Source organism: Pocillopora damicornis, chromosome 2, assembly GCF_964200805.1.
Source record: "Pocillopora damicornis chromosome 2, jaPocDami1.2, whole genome shotgun sequence".
Lineage (NCBI taxonomy): Eukaryota > Metazoa > Cnidaria > Anthozoa > Scleractinia > Pocilloporidae > Pocillopora > Pocillopora damicornis.
Window position 1 is genome coordinate 34,573,684 of NC_142671.1, and position 25,925 is coordinate 34,599,608.

At 39.6% G+C, this 25,925-nt stretch overlaps 1 protein-coding gene across 1 annotated transcript; it reads left to right on the forward strand.

Moving 5' to 3' along the window:
* The first annotated feature begins 495 nt into the window (after positions 1-495).
* Positions 496-21,496, forward strand: LOC113670043 (uncharacterized). Its single transcript, XM_089193641.1, is given in 31 exon segments — positions 496-615; positions 1,081-1,176; positions 1,779-2,153; positions 2,491-2,532; positions 3,075-3,458; positions 3,989-4,447; positions 4,838-4,966; positions 5,172-5,224; positions 5,378-5,549; positions 6,142-6,312; positions 7,071-7,205; positions 7,943-8,155; positions 8,391-8,537; positions 8,758-8,895; positions 10,036-10,137; positions 10,932-11,041; positions 11,238-11,417; positions 12,344-12,415; positions 13,439-13,548; positions 13,938-14,118; positions 14,508-14,570; positions 14,735-14,883; positions 17,187-17,301; positions 17,786-17,936; positions 18,531-18,657; positions 18,953-19,010; positions 19,524-19,612; positions 20,121-20,241; positions 20,321-20,362; positions 20,557-20,662; positions 21,420-21,496. Coding segments are annotated over 30 exon segments (4,347 nt in total). The 5' UTR covers positions 496-615; positions 1,081-1,100.
* Positions 21,497-25,925: the final 4,429 nt, after the last annotated feature.

A 25,925-nucleotide genomic window follows, 5' to 3' on the forward strand; every position in this document is an offset into this window, starting at 1 on the left:
GTACTTGGATGAAAATTGAAAGACGTGTTGACGTGATGTTTGAAAAGTTTTACTGCATCCATACTCAGACAGACAGTAAAGTGATTTGTCCAACACGGTTTTAAACAAGATCAATTGACCAGACCAGATAAAAATGGCAGTAACCTCAAAGGAGGAAATCTTGCAACTAGAATATCGCCTGCCTTCGGCTTATCAATTATATCGAGATATGAATTTTTAATGAAAATTGACGAACAAAAATTTTGGATATCAAAATTTAGCGAATTTTATATTAAGAACAAAGTACTACGAAAGAAATTGTCTTGAAACCCTGAAATTTAATCATGTAACCAAGCTTTTTATTCACTGATTAAAATACTCTTATATAAATTTGTGATTGTTTCGAGACCTAACTTATATTTTATACGTTTAAAAGCTCAATTTTTAGTTATAAGTACCAAGCTTTTAACCTGAACATCTATAAATATTTTATTACAATAGCTGTTGCATAATACGAAGTTTTTAACTCAAGTACAAATGGGGCTTTGTTACATGTAGAGGGATAAATGTCGCGCTGCACGGAACGAGCTGGTTGAAAACCCTCAAAAGGAACTGTTGGCTTTAAGTATTGACCAGGTAAAATTTTAGTTCTATGTGTTTACCAAATTAGCATTGCGTTCTATAACTTCGATACAAGGTAATAACAGACATTGATGATACTCCACTGAGTGTATGCCAAGCTCTCGTCGTAAACATCTTCCATAATGCATGGACAAATTGTTCTCGCTTTTCCTAACCAGAGTGAATTTTCATGTGCACCGTTAGATGCATGTACGTGTTTGAAAGAAATTGGAAAAACTCACCCATTAGTTTAAGGGTACGATGTGGTCAAACCCTTTTCGCAAACTTTGCATAATACCTGATGTTTCAGACTACTGTTGATAAGAGTACTGCATTAACTTTTCAGCACACCTTAGTTAAATCTACTTTCGTGTAAAGAAGGTAGTTCCGCTTTAAAAAGAGGTTTCGTAGCTTTAAAAGGTATGGAAATTTTTTTCTCTCTGTTTGATAAAAAAAAAATTATTTCCTAAAACTGCCTAGGATAATACATACTGGCTAAGATGCTGCACCACTTCATTGCACTGTTTGCTGTGGCCATACTTTCTTCACGTGAAGGGATTTCCAGTCCTCATCCTGGTAACGTTGTTTCCATTCTTTTTATTGTATCTTAAGTTGACTCAACATTTTCACAGAGTTAGAAGCCAGCTGCTTTTCACAGGACACGTCACACGATTTAAACTACTTAAGCTTGCCAAAAGTACTGGAATCGGGGAATATTGTAGTAATGCTGGAACAATATTATCGAAAGCAGGCTGGTATTTCCTCTCAGTAGAGAAAATTCCGTAATTCGTCTGAAGGTGCTGTGCCAGTTAAATAAAAATTCATTCCCTTTGGAACGAAAAACTATGGTTTAAGAGAAACGATTAGATATAATTTCGAAATTCTTAAGAAAAAAGAAATTATTTCAAGCAAGTTGGTGATAGAGAACTAAGATGCCTGATCGTTTTGATCGTACATAGTAGCAGTATAGAGGACATTTGTCGAATATGCATCTAAAATGGTCTGGCATGCCATAGAGCATTCTTTAGCTCAGTTCAAAAGCATGGGAAGGGGTGCAGTCTGTTGTAGGGGGAATCAGAAATGTATTTTTTCCCTTCGTCATTTCTCGTTTTGGTCACTGACATCCAAACCAAAAAGATCGATGTTAAGTTAGTTTTTTTTTCTGTCCCGTTCTATAGCAATCGAGTGCAGGAACCACACAGTTTTAAACGAGGCAAGCAGATCTAGGTTTTTTACCAACTACATCGTTAACGGCAGCGATACCTCGTTAACGGGCTGGTTTACATACAATGGCTCAGCCGGTACGCGCATGGCTACAACCTGCGTTCCCGCTGATCACTGCGGTACGTTCGTTCCCGGATGGCTGGCGGGTAACCATCCAAGTGTAGATGAAGGTTTAGTAGCACGATCAGTATGTCTCTCCAAGTCGCAAGTTTGTTGCATGACATCTGTGAGCGTACTCGTGAGGAACTGCAACGGCTTCTTTGTTTACAAACTGGACCTGAATTCAAGTATAAGCTTTACCTTTCGAGTGTGTGGAGGTGGTATCGAAGGTAATGTAATATTCTCTGACCCCTTTTTATCGCTCAGAGATTGCAATGAGAATGCTTCCTCCATTGTCTGCTATCCACTTGAAAATCATAACCATGATATTTAAGGCACTTTGTTTTTGCCTTTTTTGCTAACATAAAAGTTATTTGCAGTTGTTTGAGATATAAAATGAATTCTTTATCGAGAGAAGGAGAAGGTTTCATCCATTTTGCGTCCCTCAGGAGAGGAATGGGTGTTAGTTATCTTGACATCCGACGTTTAAACCCAAAAGCTTGCTGATACTGAATTTAATTCTTAAAATCTGGACAAATCTACTCAGAGATTCTCTCTGTATTCCAGGATCATTGTCAACGAGGCAAGTAGCAATCAAGAATAAGCAAGGTAATTTAAGTACGGTAGAACAAAAATGATGATGGATTGATTGATTTTCTAATTGTGAGTGAAATTTCAATTTGAACACGTACACTAGTATTGTATTTTCACATTTTCAAGCTTTCTCCACGCCTCCTCTACTACAAAATTTTGGGAATGTAACTGTTTTCTCAAAGGTTAGAAACATTCCCAATTTGACGCCATTGTTACAAACTTTGATGCTTTCATGGATGTCAAGATGAACATGCGATATGGAAAAGAGTTACCTTTTAAATAGAGTTATCCCCGTTACCTTTATGAAGTTATTTCAGTTCTTATCCCATTTAAGATAATTTTTTACTTCGTTAAACCAAGAAACACGAGGTTCAGTCTTTAAACAGAAACATGTTGGCAAAAATTGTGCCGAAACTTTTCAAGTTTGTTCATTGTAATCGAAAGAATGATAAACTATACGTTTCAACTAAACAAAAAAAATTCATATCGACTGGTTCTATTGTTTGTTTCGATCACTTTTTGTTTGTTTGCTCGTTTGTTTATTTAATTGTTATCAGGCGATGAATGCACCAACTACAACACACTCAACGAGCGTGATAGAGCCGCAGACTATTTCAGTTACAACACTTTGAAGTGTGACGCCTACCTACCCAATGGCTGGTACAGGCTGGCTGGCCGCGCAGGGACTGTTATGCCGACACATTGCGTGTCCAAAATGCATTGTGGTACTCTGTCACCTGGCTGGTTGAATGGCAAACATCCAACTAAAGGGGAGGGTGTGGTGCAGCGTATGGTCTGTTTTATAAAGGATAACGATTGTTGCCACTGGTATAGTTTGGTGTTAGTGAAAAACTGCAGTGGTTTTATTGTGTACAAATTTGGACACTTTCCTACAGGTGTAGACTCCTGCAGCCTGCGATACTGCGGAGCTGGTGAAACTGGTGAGTTACACATAAACCAGTTATGAACTGGTCATTATTTATTGGCCGTGGAGAGGGAAGAAGTAGGATGAATTTGGTTGTGATCCCCCCTGAGGCTCTATAATATTCTTATGGTCCCCCTTTCGTTTGCAATTGATTGGCAAGCAATTTTCTTTAGTCCTCCCCTTTATAATATGTGGGGGTCGACTGATGCCCCCTTGATTCCCCCTGAAATATGTTCCCGTCCCTCTAGGTTCTTCTCATCTCGTCCTCCCAGGTGTTAAATCATGGATTTTTCCTTTAAGAGAAACAACCGAAGAGATGTAACTGCCGAAAGCAGATTCCCCATGGCTAAATACTTCCATTACATATTCGTTGCTAAAACACTTTGATCCCCATAAATTGAGGTATTTTTAGTTTCGAAGCCATTCATGGTTACAAATGGCATAACCGGGGATAGTACGCAAAGAAAGGTGACCCGAGACTGCCTATATCGAGAATTTTACGCGCGGTAAACTACTTGGTCGCCCATTTTTCTGAATTTTTGGTAGGTTGCAGCGACAAAGAAGGAAACAGTTATGACGTATGGCAGAGTTGGAACCCAAATCCTTTGTTCAAATGTACATGTGCACCCAATCTTAAAGTCGAATGCAAAAAAACTGAATATGGCTGCTGGGATTCCCATGGCAACGCTTTTGTAAATGGAAATGAGTGGCTTAGCAACAACATGACTAAGTGTACCTGCAGCTATGGAAAGATAACCTGTACCAAGCTCTCTCGGCCAGCCTGCACCGATGAGAAAGGCATGGTGCGAGAACATGGTGCCCACTGGTTTTCAGGAGTCTGTTTCAATTGCTCATGCGTGGATGGTTTGATCAGCTGTGTGAAGTATCACGTGACTATCCATTATGGGTTATTCCAAGTTGAGCCAATTGGAAAATGTATACCGTGTCATCAGCCAAGTAACGATATTTTACCAACAGGGGATGGGACAGTCGCTGCTTGCCAGGGTGGGTGTCAATAAGAAATGAAATGTCGTTGTTGAGGTGAATCACTGCAATGATAAAATATAATTGTTTGTTATTTATCATCTAGTTTCATTTAGTTACTCTCGATTTGAATCACAGGTTTATGTTGATTTTGCTCCATTGCAAATTCGCCCCCTAACTTAAAACAACATCACTCCCACCTTAATCAGTTGAATGATGTGGAGCGAAATCACAGAGATGGTAAGAGGCGAAATTGTAATGGTGAGAAATCATCAGTTATCGAATCAAATATCGGAAATGACTACTTTTCGGCCAAGTTGAGCCAGTAGAGAGAGCGACTCGTTTTGATCAAGCAACGAATGACATTTACACAGTGCAGTTCTCCATGTTAAAAGCTTCTTCTCTTTCCAGTGTTCTTTCAGCTCAAGGCTTTAAATGAGGTATTTGGTTGCTCCAGTGGCGACTTCGTAAGGAAAGAACACGTGTGTAATGGAGTCGCCGAGTGTCCGGACGCTTCTGATGAGGCGCAGTGCCAGAATGGTGAGTTAATGAATCCGGCTTTTTCAAGTAACTGAACTTTCACTAATCTTCCACACCATATACTACTCCTCCCTTCCTCCCCATTTCCCCCTTTCCTCTCCCCCCCCCCCCCCCCATCGCTCAAGCGAAAAAGAAAGGAAACCATCGGAGACAAACTTAATTAAAAATAAATACTGACGATTTCTGTTCCATGTTGTTGTTTTAGATATTTGTCGCGATGAGGAAGGGCAGATTCTAATTCTAAAAGGTGTTTGGAAGGTAATTGTTCATACTTATGGCAAACCTTGCAAAAATTCCACCCTTAGAATGACTAAAGCAGTACACTGATTTATCATTCGGAGAGCTTAGCGTTTTTTTAAGTAATGTCAGCTCGAATAACATGTGAAGAATTCATTACTAACATCATTCCAGGTGTCCGACTGCATGGGCTGCGAGTGTACAGAAGGTCGTCTGAAATGCAAGAGGACACTTCAAGTCAACTTCCCAGGCAAACACTTCGCATACGTACCTTTTACTGAGTCCTGTGAACAACCAGGGTGTAACGCTGTGGAGTTTATTAAAGCCAGGAGAGAATCTTGTGAAGGTACACTTACGGTTAAAGAGTTAAACTTAATTTAAGTCGAGAGCTACCTTAGAAATCACTTTAACCAAATTAGTATACACCATCAGGATTCGTTTAATAGATCTATACTTATCAAAAAAGGCTTCTAAATGTTGACCCAGGCGGAAATTGAAATCAACGCAAAACAATAAAATTTAAAGGATTCCCCTCTAAGGCTCTGAAGTACTCCGCGATTGGTCCCAAACATATATATATTTCAAAACGTGCGGTATCAGCCGGGAAAATTCAATCGAATATTAAATAATTTAAGCATAAGTTTATTTACGGATTAGCAGACATTCCCGACCATGGAGACTTCGGTCAAAATGAACAGTCTCCGATCATATTTTCAAACAATTGACATTGCTTAGTTTTGCTTGATTTTTTTCATTGCTTTATTTTTACTCGAGGAAACTGGTAAAAACCGGCCATTCTCAATTCTACTCTCTTAAAATAAACAACACAGAGCAATTAAAACTACTGTATTCTACCACTCTTTATAATTTGGCTCAACCCTGTTACCCCTGACATTGTCATTTTTTCATATCCATAAAATAAATATTCCTTTCCTCAGCAATTGAAACCGTCGAAGGTGGCCACATTTTGTCACGAGGAGACAACTGGGACTACCAAGGGTGTCAATTCCTCTTTGTAGGACACAAGCGGACCACAGGGTGCCCACAAATGTCTCCATCAACCTGTTATATCTACAATGGGGCAGTCTGTTGTGCTGAGAAATGCCCAGGTAAAATATTATTGATATTGAACTGATATGCATGGCCAATTGCGAATGAGAACAACGGTTCCGTTTGGAAAGAAAACGATGTTATGCACTTTTCATATTGATAAGGTCATTAATAATAATAAGGAGTTATTTACAAGACATTTGCTTTGTAATTACCTCATTTTTAAATCTAAGCGAACTTAACGGACAATAACAGTAATAATAATAAAAGTAATTTAGCAATGGACATTGCACAAGATGGCTCGTCCTCTCCACTGTTTCCAGGTCGAATTGGAATCAGGAATGTCAGTTTTTGTCGATAGAGAAAAACCGGAAGACTCAGAGAAAACCCTTGGAGCTACGACTGGAATCGAACACAGGCCACTGTGGTGGGAGGCGAGCGCCCTCATCTCTGCACTATTCCCACTCTCGCTCTCCCTTCCCTAATCCATTTATTTATCAATGTTTCGATCTTTTTGGAACGATTATCTGTCACTTTTCGAAAAAAAGAAAACCAAAGTTATGACAACAGCCAGTTAGAATCAAGGTAAACATCAGCATAAGCCAATGAGAATGCAAAGTAATAATTGACAAGATGCTATAAGCGTCGGCTGATTGACACGAGTGATTGACTGTTTCGCATTTGATTTAAACATGCGACGTGCGAGTTTTTTGGACCTATCACAAAGTGGTTAGTGTATTGTTACGAATTTGCATTCAGCATTTAATTGAAAAATTGCTCTCAATTTCTCACCGAAGGCGCGTTTTGTAATTCGTAGCACTCCCACAACTTGCAAGTCATGTGCGCTGGGGTATGAAGGTGTGTCCTGGAGGACTTCAGTTGATAGCTAGTGATGATCAGTGTGACATTATCGACCCGAGTTGCCTGCCGGGAAACGGCTCCTGTAAAACGGGTAAGTTTGATTGATAATAGCGACTTCTAGGAGGCTTCGATATGGCTGGTCCATCTTAAAAAATCTAATCCTCATTTTCAAGCTGTGTTAATCTTCTCCATTCTCAGCAGATGTTCTTTATTTTAGGTTATTACTACTTTCTTTGTTGTTCGACTACCCTGGCAAGCGGTAGTTATATAAAAGTTATTTTACACATAATTTGAGGTTTGTCTCTATGACCTTTGAGATCAATAATAATACCGAGACAACGAACAACTACCGTCGTGACATCCAAATTTATCTTTCACTAATTTGTATCAAACTGACTTAGGCTGTATCGAAACGACCTAATTTCTACGTGTTCTGAATCGACTTTCTCTATGTTTTGAATCCATCACTATCGAATCGAATTTTATCGAAGACCGCACTCCTTCTGTTTTATAACCTGGTCACATTCTCTTATCGAGAATGGACGTGTAACATAAAGTTTGTGAGCTCTCTCGGAGCAAAATGTCCTAATTATTAAACAAAAAAGGTTGGGCAACTTTGTAATAAAACCAATGCATAGACGTCAGCGACAGTTAAGAGAGGGTAAGTTAATGAGACTGTATCCCTTTGTAGGCCCTATTTCAAACGTTATCACTCTCAAGCTATTTTTAGACTGAGGAGAGAGTGGGGGAGATTCCTTTTCTAAAGTCACTCATTTCCTGTCAAAGCAGATTTTTTAAGTCTCTATCTGCTGACGGTTTGTTTCTCAGATGACTTGTGTCAGGACGAGGATGCAAATACATATATCAATGGAAGCACCTGGTCTATTGGTGACTGCATCTACTGTCACTGTCACAATGGCGATATCTCGTGTTCTAAAACGCTGTCAGTCATTACATCCAATGACGGAAACACTGAGCGCTGTAGTCAACCGGATTGTAACGTAGCGGCGTTTTTGAAAGTAAAGAGAGGAATCTGTAAAGGCAAGTGATTGTGACGGTAAAGACAAATACCTGCGTAAAAATGGAGAACAATGATTTTCTAAAGAGGTCTCATCCTGTAATCACAGGAGCTGCAATTATTCTAGCAAATTTTCTCTGCAAATTATTATGTATTTTGTACCTAAAAGCTTGTTTACCACCACAATTCATAAGAAAATTACCACACTAAATTTAAGTTATCCATTCCCATGTAAATGACTTTTCTGCATTCTGTTAGTTTGCATTTGGAGGAACCAAACCCATCCGGAAGGCCACCGCTGGACAGAGAATGGAGTTGACTTCTTTTGCAGCTCAGAGATGCAGAGAGTGAGGTCTGGATGCTACTTGGAATCTGGTCACGTGCGATGTACAGGGGCTTTTACAGGTTAGTTCCATGGGCCACTAACTATCGAGACACCCATCGTGTCATAGGGACTTTAAGGGACATACATTTTTTTTGCCCAGAAAAACATGCTCCTTCAATTTACTTTTGTTTACGTCCCCGCTGAGATCTGTGGACATCAAAAAATAATTATTCTGCTTTGCCTCAGACAAAAGACTGTTCCGAAATTCTTGAGGCTGTTTGTGTTTCTACATTTTTTCAGGAATATGAAACTTATCACTCATATCTGATGAAAGACTGTACCTCTGTGAGAGCGGAGATGAGATAAGATCACTTAACGACAGATGTGATCAGAAAGCAGACTGCAGAGACGAGTCTGACGAAAGAGAATGCGTTCAGTGTAAGTATAAATACTAATGACTGAGACCTGGGAACTAGTCATCATTTTTCGTCTGGAGAAAGGGGTTTGGAGGATAATGTACGATCGCGTGGTTTTCTGACGGGAATGGAAGGGGAGATCAGTTGCCGCTAATAGAATATTGCAAATAAAAGGGGAGATTGTAATAAAATTGACTGCCAATGAACTGCTGATGGGAGGGGATCCTAAGAATATTAAAGAGCCTTCTGGGGGATCAAGTAAGTTTTAACGTGACACTACAAAATCTTCATACCCCCCCCCCTCCCCCCCTCCCACGGCGATGAAATATGGCTGGAGTTTTGAGAGTTTCCGGAGGCTGTCACCGCAATTTGAGCGGTAACATGCAAAAACGTTTTCTTCAAAATGATAAAGACTAAGAAATACTACTTTTGCGAGACAGAAAGAGATAAAAATGAGCAAAGAAGCGAAAAGAAACGACGAAGGTTGAGGATGGAAAGGAATGACAATATGTTGCTAAAAAGGAACTTGAAAAGCTCTTCCAAGTTTGCTTAAAGCCATATGCGCAAATCAGGTTATACTTCCTATACCCCATGAAAAAGGAAAGGAACTAATCTGAGCAAAAAATTAAAATGGACCATGGTCTTGAAGCATAGAGAACAAGTAAAAAGAACCAAAAAAAGGTATAAGTGATGTCAGTAACAAGAAACAGACTGTTAAATCATATAAAGGGAAGAGCGCGGAAGATCGCCAAACTGGCTTTTGATCGCAGTAAACCTTCAACTAACGTCGAGCGCACACCTTTATTTTTAGGGACTCGTCATCATTGATCACCCTAGTTGGGGAGATGGTAGTGTTGGATAATTTTTGTTGTGTTACGATAAAGTTTAATTGATACCCCATAAGTCCCTAGCATTCTCATGACCCCCACCTGGAACCCCCTCCCCCTCCCTCCCCCCCCCCCCCGAAATCCTTCGACCCTCCTACTTTCCAGGCGAAAAATAATGACTGGTGTTTGATCTTCCTCGTATAATGGTGCTGAATAACATCCTATTCTGCAATTTGAAGATGTTGATTATAGAAGGGAAAAAAGGCACTCATGCCTTTCCAAGAATATTTTGTGTGAAAGCTGTTGTAAAAGGAACTTCGAAACAATTATTTCAGATTTCTGTCCATTTTGCACGAAGTTCAATATGTACTGGGAAAGAACTGCGCTGAATGAGATTGTTGCAAGGAACTGTTCAGAGGTGGATCCAGAATTAGGAGGTAGGATACTCTTCGTCGAAAAATTGTTATTTTGTGATAAATACTCAACACAAATTTAATTCCCAAGAACTGATTGTTAATTCTCCCCTTAGGCTTCCACGCGTTACCTTGTTAGTAAGCTATAAGAATTTGGTGTGAGATGAAGGCAACATTTACCATCTGTTAAGTTTGAGTGTTCTCATTACCTGTTCTCTGTGTAGTGAATGCATATTACAGTGAGAAGTTACATCTTAATCACTTCTGGGATTAAAAGGGTTAAAAGGAAACAATATCACTCCTAGAAGTCAAAAGCAGTGCCCAGTTTTACGTAGAAAACAGTTTCCTGCCTTGGTGCACTTCACATGGCATTTTTTTTCTCCGATAAAAGAGTATGTGCACTTGGGTGAGGAGAGCACGTCCTGAAAAGTCAGTAACATTGACCGAAGTTTCAACGAATTTATAGTAAAAAGGAAGTGAATTTACTTTGACTATCATTTCGTTTATCGAAATCTCAGTCATGCGCCTCGGCCAGTGACAGTAAATGTCTTTCCTCACCAGGTTCAGGCTGTGTTCAGTGCTTGTGGTAACTTTTCTACTATATCCTTTCATTGTGTAAACCCGATACAAAATTGAATTAGATCTAGGGAGCTTGCTGTCAGCCTCAGGCATTCGCGTAGGCTTACAGCATTTGCTGTTGGTGGTATTTGTCATTCAATTAGACTTTGAATCACCATCATTAGAGTGTTAAGATAGGATTAATATTGTTTCTGTCTCAGAAACGTGCTTTTCATTTGTTTATTTTTATTGGACCACAGGAAATTTCACGAGCCGTTGTTCTTCACAAAATGGTAGTATGACAGCGTGGAGTTTCAAAGAAAGCTGTTTTTGCGAAAAAAAATCTCTTCGTCAAGAATTCAGGCATGAAGTATGTAGTAGCTTGATTCCGATGTATTCTAATCCTTATATAGGTTAATAGGTTGTATTCTAATCCGCGGCTGTTTGAAACGCGATACATGACTCAATTGGAATAGCAATTAATAAATCATGTTGTCCTAAAGTTCATCGGGTAAACAACTGATTTTAATGGAACTAATATAAGGCTTCTTTCCATTCACTTTCAGCTATCCATAATGAATCTAACAAACATTTTGGAACTAACAAGAGCATTTGTGAACAAAGCCACTAACTTTACAAACAAAGAACTATTCTTTAATTCTCTGAGTCTTTGGTTTAAAAGTGGAGCTCTCCTACTAAATCCAGTCAACCATTCCAACGATATGGCGGCGCTCAATTTCTCACAGGTACGAATTTCAGCCTTAATCATTACCATTACAATTTGCTCATTTGAAGCAGCCAATCATGCTAAGTCCACTCAGCTAAATCCACCAATCACAGAATTGATCGCAATAACTATAGTAACAACCACTTACCCTGAAAAGAAAACTGGGTAATTTCCTTTACCTACCTCCTCGTCCCTACTGGAGATGTTTGTCCTAAATGTTTTTTTTTTTTCGGAAATTGCAATGGTTATGATTAATTAATTGGTAACTGGACTTTGTGTCGTCCAATTCTGTCTGCAATCATACTCGTGATTGACAAATCGGACTCCCGCCTCGTCCGATTTTGTTAATCACTCGTACGACTACAGACCGAATTGGACTCCACTCGGTCCTATTACCATTATTTATTACTAAATGACAGACTACGCATTCTTTGTCAGTTTGAAGTTACATACGCGCCTACTATTTTAACGAAGAGCATAGGATTTTTTTTTATTAAATCAAATAAAGGTCTTCCTTAGAGGCTTGATTTATCTACACAAGTTATCAAAGAATTAAATAAACCTCTAATGGACCAGTCGCGTTTAATCACCTTGGGGCGAGGGGTCGGAAGAGTTTGGGAATTTAATTCTTTTCAGGGGGAAAGGGGAGGGTGAGAAATTAGTCGTCGCTAACAGAGTATGTTAGGGAGGACCATAAAAGATTGACTGCCAGTGTGAGAGGGGGTGGGGTCATTAGCAATACTACAGAGCCTGGGAATCATATTGTGACATAAAATCCTGTCCCACCCCGGCGATAAATAATGACCGCTCCCTTACTGGATTTCAAAATGCAGATTCAGAGGGTAGCCTTTTTCAGTGATTGTCTAGGGGTTCATTTTCTAATTGACCTCTTATAGGATTGCGAATTATGAGCCTTTCATATATATATATTTTCTATCTCTTAAGGCCATATTCCAAACAACTCAAACCGAAAACGTTTTCAAGCCTCACTCAGACTCCTTTTGTCCTAAAGAAGTGGTAAGCATGCATGAAACATACTGTAGAATAAGAAAACGCAAAGCTAAAACATGCATGCAAATAAGCAAGTAACATAATAAACAACATTTGATAAGACTTCTGCCATCCAAAGGCCTTGTTCATAATTATTGTAACAAACTTAACCAACTTTTATCATATCTATAAGTCAGTGCGTGCGCCATGATTGGGTGATTTAACGGGTCGTGTTTCATTGTACAGCCCTTTTAATTCAAAAGTTTGTTTAAATTGAAATCTTGGACCTCTACTTGAATTCAGAGATAGTATAGAAATCTTGGCTAAACTCGCTTTCTCGGTTCGCACTGCAAGTTACGAAACCCCGTTTTTCTACTCGGATTGATAAACAGGAGCGGAAAAAAAACTCTGTCTGTAACTTATACTACCGACCTCGAACTCGGTTAGGATGATGAGGTAAGTGTGGCACACACCTTTAAAGGTGCTACACTACATCACCGTTTTTTTAAGGGTTTTTTACCGAAGTAGACGAGCACCAAAGCTAGATGGCTTCAACCAATTCGAATTAATCGCCAAAGACGAAAATTCACATGGTGACAAATGTGATAATGATAATGAAGGTGATCAGATCAATTTCATTTGTTCCGGATTATGAGAATAAATGCAGGACAAATGGGAGTGGGAATGAATAATGAAATGGGAATAAGGAAATAGGAATTTAGCAATGGACATTCCACTGGATGGCTCTTCTTGTCTACTGTTTTGAAATGTTGCTTTTTTGAAGCCAGGAAAACTGGAGGAAAACCCTCGGAGCAAGGACGAGAACCGACCTTGATTAACTCAACCCACATGTGAAGCCAGAATCGAACCCATATATGGGTGGGCGGGGAGCGCTCTCATCACTGCACCATCCCTGCTTCTTCAAACTGGAGCGGGAAAATTTCTAGCTATGCAAAAAATTGTACGGAAACTTTGCCATGAACGTGGGTTTCTATGGATGGCGAACTTGTTTAAGTCACTAAATTGTTACTGTCTTTGTTGTTTTCGCAGACGTACTCGCAGCGCTGGTCATTAATACAAGATATCAAGGAATTTATTTGCGGGGCCTCAAATCTGACGCATACCTTCCGGTTTTGTTTCACTCTAAGATCGTTGAAATAGTAAGTAAAGCAAAGAAAATCTAGTTTAAACCAGACTGAAAATACGTATAGCAATGATCCTGGCAGTTGTACGGCAACTAAAATCCCAAAGATTTACTTGCAGGTCTTCTTTTCTTTTTCTTTTCATCAAATAGAAGATCTGCGGTGCTCAAATTGTATAAGTCATGATACGAAACACTCTTCTTTGCAGATAGAGCCGTGATCGCCGCCATATTGAATTCTCTTGATATTTTATTGTTCCGGTGTGTAATACGATATACCGCTGATAATTGTTAGCGGGCTCGAAATTTCCTTGATTTCTGGCGATGAATTATAAAGAATGGACTCATTCCTTATTCATTCCATGTTTTCATGGCATCTGTTCTCGCATACTTCTGTGTATCCTATAGTGTAACTATATCCTATCGTCGTTCATACGTTGGAGAAAGCAACATGGACCCAGGTCCTGCTGGTGTAACTTCCTTTTGGATGCGACCGGTTTTTAATCTGAGGATTGATCCAAACCAGCTGTCCTCAGGAAGTGATACTGTCAGCTCCCTTTTACTTCCTCCGGGAAACATCACTGGCGAGGCAAGTAATACACAAAAGAAAAAAGGCCCCCGCGAATTCTAACGTACGAGGGAAACTGATACTGTCTGAAAAAATCCTTTTGAGGGAAATGACCTCAAGGTCACATTTCAGTTGGGATCTTTTTGTTTATTCTCTCAATCCCAGGGGTATCGACCACAAAGAAAGTTTTCACCTCAACATGCCCCTATTTTTAATAATAATAATATATGTACTGATAGGAACCATGGGATATCATTTGATCAGTTTCATACTCAACTCTAAAGCTTATCGAACCCACTCTAATTTTCTTTAAAATGACCTTTTTTACGAGAGCATATCCATCTTATAAAGCGAAATTTAAGAAGGAAAGCTTTGATTCAAAGAACACCTCCTGTTTTTTCTCTCACTAGATGAATTTCAGTGGCGTCCTTGTTCCTCTTCAACGTTTCAACTGTACTTGGATTGAATATGATGTAAGTCAAATAACTTGAATTATAAATAATAAAGAGTTAGATCGTTGGTGCTGAGGGGTGGAGGGGTAGTATACGACATTCATTCTTTTATGCAGCAAATTAGTGGCCAGTTGTCAATGTTACAGAAACTTTCCTTGGTTAAATCTGTCAAATTTCTTTTTCAGGTAAATGGAACGTTAAAAATCACAGCCAGGGAAGTTAGAGATGAGGAAAAAGAGAGGAAAGCTATGGCTAAAACTCACCTGGATCTCGTTCTCAGCAGCATTTCTACAGTGGTTGTTATAATTTGCTTAATACTGCTTTCCTGCCTAAGGTGCTCAGTCAGTTTGATACTCAGAAGTGTGACTAATATGCTCATCAATTTGAAGTTTCAGCATCCCCCGGGCACCTTACTGGCATTTGAATGTAGTCCGTGGCCGGGGGAGGGGAATTTGAACCTTGCTTAGGATGGGGTGGGGCATTTGAACAGCAAGTGCCAAGTTTTATTAACGTAATACACGTCTTTCAAAGGAGGATTTTAAAGGTAAAGAGCCTGCTTTCGTGAGCTTTTTCAAGCACAAGTTTGGCTCGGGGGGGAGGGGGATTTGAAGACGCTAATCTTCAAAAGTTCAAATGCCCGGAGGGGATATTGAAGCTTCGAATTGATCGATGCATAACACAGTAGTCGGACTGCCTGACTAACGACTCACTGGTGGACTGCCTTACTGGCGGACTGACTGTCCGGACTGACGATTGACGGGCTGAATGACTCAGCCATCAACTATCTGACTAACTAATTGACTGACCGGCTGGCTGGCCGTCTGACTGATTGACCAACTGTCGGACCGAACGACTGACTGACTGACCAACTGACTGACTGACTGATGGACTGACTACCGTCTGACTGGCGGACTGGCTGACTGACTAACTTATCGACTAAAGGACTAACTTGTTCGCTTACTGCCGTACGTACAAACGTGGACTGACTTCCGACTGATAGACCAGTGTATATATATATATATATATATATTTATTGTTTTTTTAGAGGGCACGGTAACGAATCCTGCAATCTGATTGGTTCTTTACCCGGTCAGTATTTTCCTATCTCTGCCCACGGGCCACGGTAACGCTTTCGTGAGTCGCCGAGTACATCCCAACTTTCGTTGTCATTTTTCATAAATATACCTCGTTTTCCGGCTGAGCAGTATTTTTAAGCAAACACGTCGGTCACTACCTCAAGCCGATAAATAACTTATGAATCCTCTCTTTTCTCTCTATCAAATCACTTTGGTTGACAGAAAAATATTGGTTTCAGAATGAATTTGAGTAAACAATAGCGTCATTACGTTGGTTGACAAGCGGCCTAAAAACGGTCTGCAATTAATTTTAATCGTTCACAAAAAGTACCCAGAAAGTTGAAACGTGAAGTATTTGGTTACAATTAAACTGAACGATGGAACTTTCATTCATTTAACATCTGAATTTTCTCGAGCGATTTGTTCGTAGTGAAAGAGCGAGCGAAGTTTCAATTTAAGTTCTACAACAAATATACGCTCCCGGTGAGTCTTTCCAATTCCGTTCAATTTAGACATTTGTACCGTAAATTGCACAACAGAAATTGAAGGAATTTTTTGAGAAAGGCCGCATTAAATTCCCTTGTGTCTCGTTAGAGTGTGCCGTTCGAATTTAGTTTTTGTGAAGGAAAGACCAGAGTCACACACGCCATTGCAGCAAACAAACGAGCAAACTCTCACAACTTCAAAATAAAAAAATTGAATTTACTCACAATTACTTTCCTCGCCGTTTACTTAATGAACAGAGGTAAATGGAAAAATTTCCGCACAGCCCCATACTTAATTATGCATGTACATCTTACTGGTGATACACTGAAAAATAAAGCCCCATATATGGATGTATAATGATGTATGGGGCTGTGCGGAAATTTTGCCAGGTAAATCTTCGTACATGAATGAATGGTCGATGAGAGTGAATAATACTTTCCGTTAGATCATTGACTGATTTTGAAGAAAACGTTGTCGTGACAGCCCTTGCCAAACTAGTTCTGATGTTTTTCAAATGTTCCTACGCTTTTTTTTCTTGCGCGCTCTCTAATTGACAGGTGTCAGATTGTGACAGATACTTGTAAAAATAATGTTTCAAAGTTTGTTTGGAAGCCTTTTAAATCACCTTTATCGTTACGGAAATGAAAATGTTTCGCTGAGGCATCTCTCTTTAATTTGCATCACCTCTATTTTAACTACCATTTACTCATTCAAAAATTGTTCAGTTTATGGAAGATCTTGCCGTATTTACAGCCCTAAATCATTCGGGTTCTTTCGGAAAGAATTTCGTCAAGTTTAAAAACAATAAATATGTTATTTACTGGCTAAGGGTCGGTCCGTATGGCGAAAAACTGTGACCGAGGTCTTGAAAATGCTGCCCTCGGCCTACGGCCTTGAGCAGTACTTTCAAGACCTCGGTCACAGTTTTTCACCATACGGACCTCTCAGCCGGCAAATAACATATATATATATGACTAGCTGAACTTTACTCTGCAACTGAATTACTAACATAAACATGAATTGAAGATGAAGTACCGTCTATAAAGCTAACAGAGTGGCCTCTTTTCTAACACAGGATAGGAAACTCCGAGAGAATATTTGTTCATAAAAACCTTTTAATATCCATATGCCTGGTTTACATGCTGATGATCTTGGACTCATATATTTTTACAAACAGGAAGCAGACACCGGTGAGTTTAACTGATCCTGATTCTTATTAGTTCTGATAACACTTAAAAAAAATCCCGGTATAAGAAATGTACGTAATGGCACGAGCAGGGTCAGGGACAGCCCAGCGTATGTCCCTGCGAGATGTGAGGATGAAAATATATAAGAAAGGAAGAACGAGAAAGACAGCAGTCTTACGCTTAAATGTGTATCGACTGGCAAGGTCGGGTCAGACGGGAAAATATTTGGCTCTGCGGGTCATGCCGTGTGGACTAAGCGCAGCGAAGTCCCTAAGTTGTCACCATGAGCCAAATATTTCCTGTCCGGCCTTCCCGCTCAGACAATAAGAACACACTGTTTCCTTAATAGCTTGTGGCAAATCATGCAGGAGCCCATACTCCTTGATTTATTTGAATTTTTTTCAGCTTGAAAAACCAGAGTAACATGGCTGTTTGATTTTAAGTACCTATATATTCCTTTCTTTTTTTTTTCTCTATGATATTGTAGAAATTATGTTCAGCTATGGCTGTCCTCCAACATATAACACACACCGCTATTTTCACGTGGATGTTGGTTGAAGGAATTCATCTTTACATCAAGCTGGTGAAAGTGTTTTCATTCCACAAGCTCTACATCACATACATTGTCATCGGGTGGGGTAAGGCTCTGGTGACAGCTTTTATCATCTTTCTCATTCAGTACATGCACTATGATTGTTCAGCCCAACGGACTCTAGCGGTCCATCAATCACTGTACCGTCCTCTAAACTCAAAATGTTGTTTGAATTTAAATCTTCCCCCTCTTTTTAATCCCAGAGTTTTAGTAACTATCTTACTAACCTCGTTTTCTCGGTCTGTACCGTAAGTGATAGAACCTGTTTCATTTTTTTCGCTCCAATCTATAGCCCGTTTTTTTAGCGCTTGGGCCAAAAGTCCGAGTGGAAAGAACTCGGTTCATAACTTGCAGTAAAGACCGTGAGAACGAGGCTACTAAGAGGAATATAACTTAGATGCTATACCTCAGTCTTACCTTATATAATGTAGTGTGTTGTGTTATCATGGTTTTTCTCTTTCTACGGTGTTTGACGCGACATTAAGTGCGGTGTGTCCACATATAGTAGTTCTGCAACATTACTGCCGTTAGACATGGGGATCATAACCGGAAGGAATCTTTTGTTTACAATCAGATTAACCCATAACCGGGGGTACTTTAATCTGGGATTTCACAGTATACTAATCTCCTTTGACCACAGGTCTACCAGTTGTTATTGTGGGTCTAATAGCAGCCATCAGACCTGTGACATATGATATGAGCAAGACATACTACAAGGACGTCATGTGTGGATCACTGAAACTTTCAGCGGAGATTATACGTGACAGGTTGGTATAACTCTACAACTTCCTCGATTAGGACCATTAACTCTTTCTTTTAACAGCTACGCCTTTTCTTTTAAGAGGCCCATGTGTTTGATTTATAATGTTTTGAATGTCTGTTTCTTTAATTTTTTCGGATTGTAAAGGTTTGGTTCACAAACTCCTCTATATCAATTTTTCTATTACTGTTTTTTCCTTTTTTTGCATCAAAACGGAACGTTCTTAGTAAATAAGTTAACTGCATTGATCCGCTTTCCTTTTTCCTTACTTAGTCATATTGGAATATTGTAATCTTTTCAAGGTGCTGGCTTAATGACGGTGAATGGCTGTATAAAGGACCAATCTTGGCAATTCTCCTGGTAAGCTCAAATTTCTTTCCCAAATCAACTTTGAAGTTCTTGCTTGAATGTCTTTTGAAAATTTCAGCTTTTTTCTTCGACAACTGATTATTTATCACCGGGGTGGGACAGGGGTGGAGAATTTTAGGAGATCTCATAACTTTCGGGGGTAACGGAAAGGACTAAGTCGTCGTTAACAGAAGAGAAATCATGAGAATATTACATCACCAGGGGGTCAGGTAAATTTATCATTACACAAACAAAATCCTCCGGACCTCCCCCCCCCCCTTCCTTACCCCACCCCGGGTGATAAATAATGACCATGAAGACCTTTATGTCTGTTTCTTTTGAGTTCTAGTTTAACTCTTTTGATAATTTCCTTTGTTCTGCTGCGCCGTTTCGACTTAAGTGGCTGGGTTTTGTTTTTAAGACTTTCAATCCAAAAGTATTCTAACATCGAGCTTTTTCTGTTCTTCAAACGACCAATCAGAATTTTTTTTCAAAGTCAAACATTTTTCAATTTTTCATTTCCAGGTCAATGTTATGATATTTGTAATTCTGCTGAGAGTGACCTTCACCAAGATATCGAAAAAATATCAGACTGATAATGTAGAGAAGACCAGGTAAGTTTCTTCTTTTGTTTTCTCGTTCCTGTTTCCTTTTTTTTTTCAATTTGCTAACGATCGATTAAAAAAGTCAGATTTGTATTGTATATGTGATTTTTTTAATTAACAATGCCTTTTAACAAGATGCATTTAACCAAGGTATTCGCGAAGGACCTACAGAAAGTGGCAAATATGTTTTTTCCCAAGTGCGCATAGAGTAGGAAATGGTGTTTTGAAGTATTTGGGATTAACAAATGGACAAGTGTGTTCCTATAGCGCCTGATTGGTTAATGTGCTGGACTGTGGATCTGGAGGTCTGGTTTCGAAACCTGACCGCGTCATTTTTTTTTGCTCCTAGGACAGTCAATATTTCAGTCAATATTTCCCCCCCCCCCCCCCTTTACACTCTATTGGCGACAACTGATCTTACTTCCGTTCCCGCTGAAAACCATGTGATACCCCCAAAACATTTTCCGACCCCCTTCCCCTAGTGATCGTTCCCCTAAAGTTTCCTTTCATCTTACAGAAAAGGATTGAGGAGCATCGCAGCTCTAATGCCCCTGTTGGGTGTCACGTGGCTGCTGGGGTTTTTCATCCACTGGAGTGAAGTCCTTGCGTATTTGTTCATCATACTCAACTCGACCCAGGTACGCACGGTTCTATGTGCTCCACAGTTGCTGATATTGATCAAGTTTGCCTCACTCGTGTTTCTTTTAATTCTTATAGGGTTTGGTGTTTTGTATCTTCCATGGCTTCTTGGATGACCAGGTATTTTCCAACTTTACTTGTGCAGCTTTGGTGTAAGTTTGCTGCAGAATATCGTATTCTATTGTATTCCTTGTGGCGACCCTCTGAATTGATGGCTTATGCGGTAAAACCGCGGCACTCACAACTTTAAATAGAATTTTCTATACTTGTTTGTTGCAGCGTTTATTGCAGTGTCTCTTTATTTGTTACCATAGGTGAGAGAGAGTTTGCTCAGATCCATTAGAAGGACACGATTAGGAATGATGACCCAAATTGGGAGATCATCTATTGGATAAACAACTACTCAGTTGTCACCTGGAGGTATTAGTTCTTATTAGCTCATTCTTGCTTTACGCTGTCTTGTACCGTGCAGAAGCGTTTGTTGCCCTATAAGTTTAGGTCGTAGAATGTGCGTCCTCACGAGACAGATATATCTAGCAGTGAAGTGTTGAAATAAGTTTTCCATGGGCGGGATTTTTCACTGAACCTATCTTTCCTTCTCTCTTTTCTTTTCACTTTTTCCCCTCTTTCTCTATCCTTTCTTATTCTTTTCCCATTTCCTCTTTCCCTCTCTCTGGCTATCTCTGGCTGTCTTTTTAATCTCATCCGGATCCACCTTATTCCAGACTATTTTTACACTAGGGACCGGTCATTATTTATCGTCGGGGGGAAAGCGCTGGAGAATTTTGTTTGTGTCACGATAAAAGTTACCTGATCCTCCATAAGTCTCTGTTATATTCTCAAGAGACCCACCCCACCCCACCCCACCCCACCCCCGTCCTTATTAGCAATTAATTGGTAGTCAATTTTCTATAGCCTTCTTTATACTCTGTTGGTGACGACCGTACCCCTGAAAACCATATGTTCCCTCCAAAACCCCCCCACACCTTATACCTGCCACGTATTTTAATTATTTATAGACTTGTGATCTTTCCTCTTTTCCGATTACTTCCGATTACAAGTGTTCCCTATACAAATGTATGTGGAATTTGGGCCTGGGTGCCGGTGGAGAAATTACGAATATCAGGTTTTTCAACAATCTTTTTATCAGTTCTTCTTTTCTATGTTCAACTTTCAGATTCGATAAATGACCAAGCGAACATGGGGCAACGCCCAGGGATTGCTGGAATGAGGCATTTAGATACTAAGCTTTAATGGTGTCTCTTGATAAAAAGAAAAAAAAAGCTCCTACTAGCTTCGTAATGGCTAATTCAGTTTTTTAACCTATTTGCAAGCCTCGATATGAAGCTACTGGCTGCATTGAACAAAGACAAGTTTTTTTTTCCGTACTAGTGCTGTTTAAGGAGGTCAGTTTTGTAGAAAGAACGTACCTCAGGCAAGCACACTATAAATTTAGTCAGTGATAATTAAAGAATGTTTAAAATAGGCAAAGTGGGACATGAGCTATTTCATAAGGAAACAAAAAACTTATTAATAAAAGCTTAATGATGTAGGAAAATGAACAAGAATTATTGTAATTATTAGAATCTTTTAGCTACTAACAGAGTCCATCCACTGTACATACAGTGTTAAATACTCCGTCCAACTGCTTTCATTAAAGATAAAGTTTTGCCTCCAGCTGTTCACTTGAAAATTCTCAAGTTGATTCTCTCGCCACGCCATTGGGAAAGGTTACAGATTACTATGCATGAGCAACCAGTCTCCAGAGAGCCTTAGTGATTCATTCGAATTTACAGTGTTTTTCACCGGTTCCCAAAGTTAGATAGATAAATGAATAAATATTCACGTATTTTGGTTTGACAAATTTGCCTTTGGCAAGATTATTCGAGAACTGTTGAAAGCAAACGATTGAAAGAACAAGACATGACTTTGCACCCCCCCCCCCCCCCCTCCTTCCGCTTTGCCGTCTCCGCCTACTTAATATCGCCTCATCCGTTACTTCCCTATCCTCGGGAATCCAGCAGCATTACTGATTACACAACCGCACAGGAGTTCGACATTGTTCGTCCAGGCGCGTCAGGGAAGTCTCGAACCGGTGATTGCGAGCTCTTGTGCGCTGTTTTAGATACCTTTCCGGTAGTGTATAACCCCCAGAGGTTAGTGCACGAGGTAAATAATTTATATCTTTGTATGCATTGTCATGCACTAATATTTGAGGCAATCTAGGAAGACCAGACAAACAATGAATTCAGCTGATGCACTACTGGTCGCTGGTTAAGTTTACAAATTAAATTTGTCACTTTTAATGTTTTAATAATTAACTGTATGAGTTCAGCTAACTCATACAAAATATTTTAGTTTATAAACTCTTATATCGGTGAAACTAGGAGATCAATGCGAGAAAGGAAAAAAGAACATGACAGATGCATACGGTTTGCTCGTACTCAGACCTCTGCGGTTTGAGAGCACGCTAACGAAAAGGGGCGTATTCCTATTTGGAGCAAGGTTAAGTTTATTGATCGTGACCCCCACTGGAACAGACGTAGGGTCAAAGAGGCTATCCATATAAGTCTTCATCCCAACTACATCAATAGGGATGGCGGAATCGACAATCCCGAAGCTTGAATACCCACGGTCAAACAAAGCAACAACCGATTTAAGAGGACCTGTGAGGGAACAACATCTAACAACCGGAATAATAATAAGGATCGAAATACACCAATAACAGCGAACCAATGTGCTACAAATAGCGACACGTAAACAATCTATCTCATCGCCTGACGAAGACTAGCAGTATTGCAGTCGAAGCGTCGCAATCTACATCAAAAGTGACTCTACCGTGAGACAAACGAACAAAGTTCATCTCCTCATTCGTTTTTCTCACATTTTCATTATTCTCACTGTCGCTTAGACATCTTCTTAGTAGCTTTCAGTTATTTAAAAAACTGGACACTGCGTAATTTATGTCAGCACTAATTTCGTGGTGTTTATGCTAAAAACATCCATATTTGCGTTAAGATTAAGCTGTCTCCACAGAGTTTTATGCCTGCGCGAGATCTGAGTGCGAACATGGCACGAGCTCGATACAATCGCACGATTGTTATCCGAAAAGGTGTGTTAAAAACAGTTGAACACAATACAGTTTATATGTGATGGAATCTTGGATTTCCAGCAACTGCACCCGTAATATTCATAGGCCATCTCGCCTGAAAAAGAGGTCAACCGAAAAGAAAACACCGTGCGAAAGATTGCCAAAAGGCGACAGATTCGAAAGTCTACGCATGCTCAGATACCGATCTTGGCGAATTTCTATTCCATTACGTAATGTTTTGCGACAAAGAAAATAGGGATCTTTCGACCCAAGATTTGCTGAACCGTTAAACATATTTGTCCTTCCTAGTGCCTGTTGATAAAAAAAAATTCATAAGACCAAAATTTGAAATTGAGGAAGAAAACACAAAATTGTAAAAAGCAAGTAAAGTGCTTTTGAAACCCCTTTTTTCGGTTTTTAAATGATCGGCAGGACAATTTTCACAAAATGTGAAAATTTTGAGAGATTTCACCGAAGAAAATTGAAGAAAATCAAAGACAAAGCCAAATTATCGCTGGCAAGCGCCTCCCTTCATGGAGCCTTAGTTTAATACCAAAAATAATTTTCATAATATTTGCTACAGCAAACGATAGACCGAACCTTGCTCATCACCTTCGGATGGCTGTTAATGACCACGAAAAGCGAAAACAGAGTTTTTTTGGAAAACCAATACGCGCGCCAACACTGAGCGAGTACCTTATGGAGTCACCTTAACAACACGATAATTGGGCGGAACAGGTGGTAATGGAACGAAGACATAAAGCCCTTTGGTTTAACTGTAACTAACCCCTTCACTCCAAAGATCTCAGTGGCCAGAATTCTCCTTACTTTCTACCCTATGATTCTTTATTCTCATCACTTGCGCGCTTGATATTTTATTGATATTGTAATAAGAAATTCTGTCTAAGTCATTTATAGGAGTCAAATAAGGAACTGAATCACCAGAGCTATTTCAAGCTATGCCTGATGTAACTTTACAGAAAAAAATTGATCTCTTTATCTCAGATGATTTTAGAAGATTTACAAGAAGTTTGCATAAAAGCTTCAAAAATTTATGATTCACATCGTTTTTAACTCGTGGATACGTGATAGAGTAGAAACGAGTTGTTGTGGGCACTTTGGGATATGCAAAATGGCGTGGAATCTTCGTTATTGGTCGGCTCCGAACTCAAGATCTATCCTTCCGAAGAAGTCCGAAGTCCTGGCGCCATTGTGATTGCATCGATCGTTGCGATGTTTATTGTCTTTACACGGCTGTTTCGACATTTACTAAATTGAAATGGAATTCGAAAGTTTCGGATTAGTGTTACGATCAACTTAAAGACCAAATTTGAAGGGTCTTGGAATCGTCCGTGCGTTTAACATAACAAGAAGCAGCGAGAATCACGAAGAGTTTGTGTGTAACAAAGCAAGCTGTTTACATGGAAATCCCCACGGAAAAATTTACCCTCGACAAAAAAAAATTAATTTAAAGCATTATTTCTTTCGTGAAAGGGTTTTTTTCGGACGTTTCGGCAGCTACGCCAATTTCGGTCTTTTCGTTATGATCGTTTCGTGCTGTTGTTTTTCAATGCAAACGTGACTGTTTTGATGGTAAGAATGAATTATGATCGGTCTCTACAAGTCGTTGTCGAGCACGTGACCATTATCTGGCCGGTGTTGTTTTGATCCTTTGACGATCTCTTTCGCTCAAAACACACGACTACTTCCTATTTCAAGAAATGCTTTTCTAATTAATTTCTAGCGCATCCGTGTAAAAAAATACAAGCATATGCGTGTACTGAAAAACAAGAGGGAAATGTAAAACTACGAGAAATTGCGAGAAATCGGCCTCTTTTGCTATTTGCTGTTTCCCATAATTTACAAGCACTTTGCGCATGTGAGAATGCTGCAATCACGGTATAAGCAATGCAAGGTAGAATGGTTATTGTCAACCTAGAGGGATTATGTGCGATATTTTACTTCATCACTCTTTGCTATTTTTACCACTTAAATACTAATTCAGCGAAGGGGGAGGGGGAGTGAGGGTTAAAATTCCTAGGGATAAGCTAACGATGTGATGCTGGCTCCCATTCCATTCCGGTCTTGCCCAAAAGCGGACAAAGATGGGGTCTATTATTGGCCACAACATAGGCTAAAACATGGCAGAGGTTCTGAGAAGCCAGCTGCACATACTCAGCAAAAAATGACCCGTGTACCCCCCCCGGGGGGGTTTTCCATCACATACTCAAGTGCTATAGTTTCTATACTTGCAATGGTTCTACTTTCTATCTTTTTTAACACTTTAGTTAACTGATAGTAACTTTACAAGTATATATCTCTTTAATACGTTATCCACGAGTTGGCCAGAAGCGTCCTTTAATAAATACTAGTGAATGTTTTTTTTGAGTAATATTTTTGACGTATGGAAAATGTGATAAGCACACCTAGCACCTCAGATCACTTCTTTGAAAGAAAATTTTGTGAGGTTACTTCAATCTCTTTTTGTTTGTTATCGTTATTTTGTTGATTCATGCATTTTGAAAATTGCCATGTTTGGTTTGTCGCGCGTTTCTTGCCGCAAGTCCGATAAGGTGCGAATATTTAGAGATC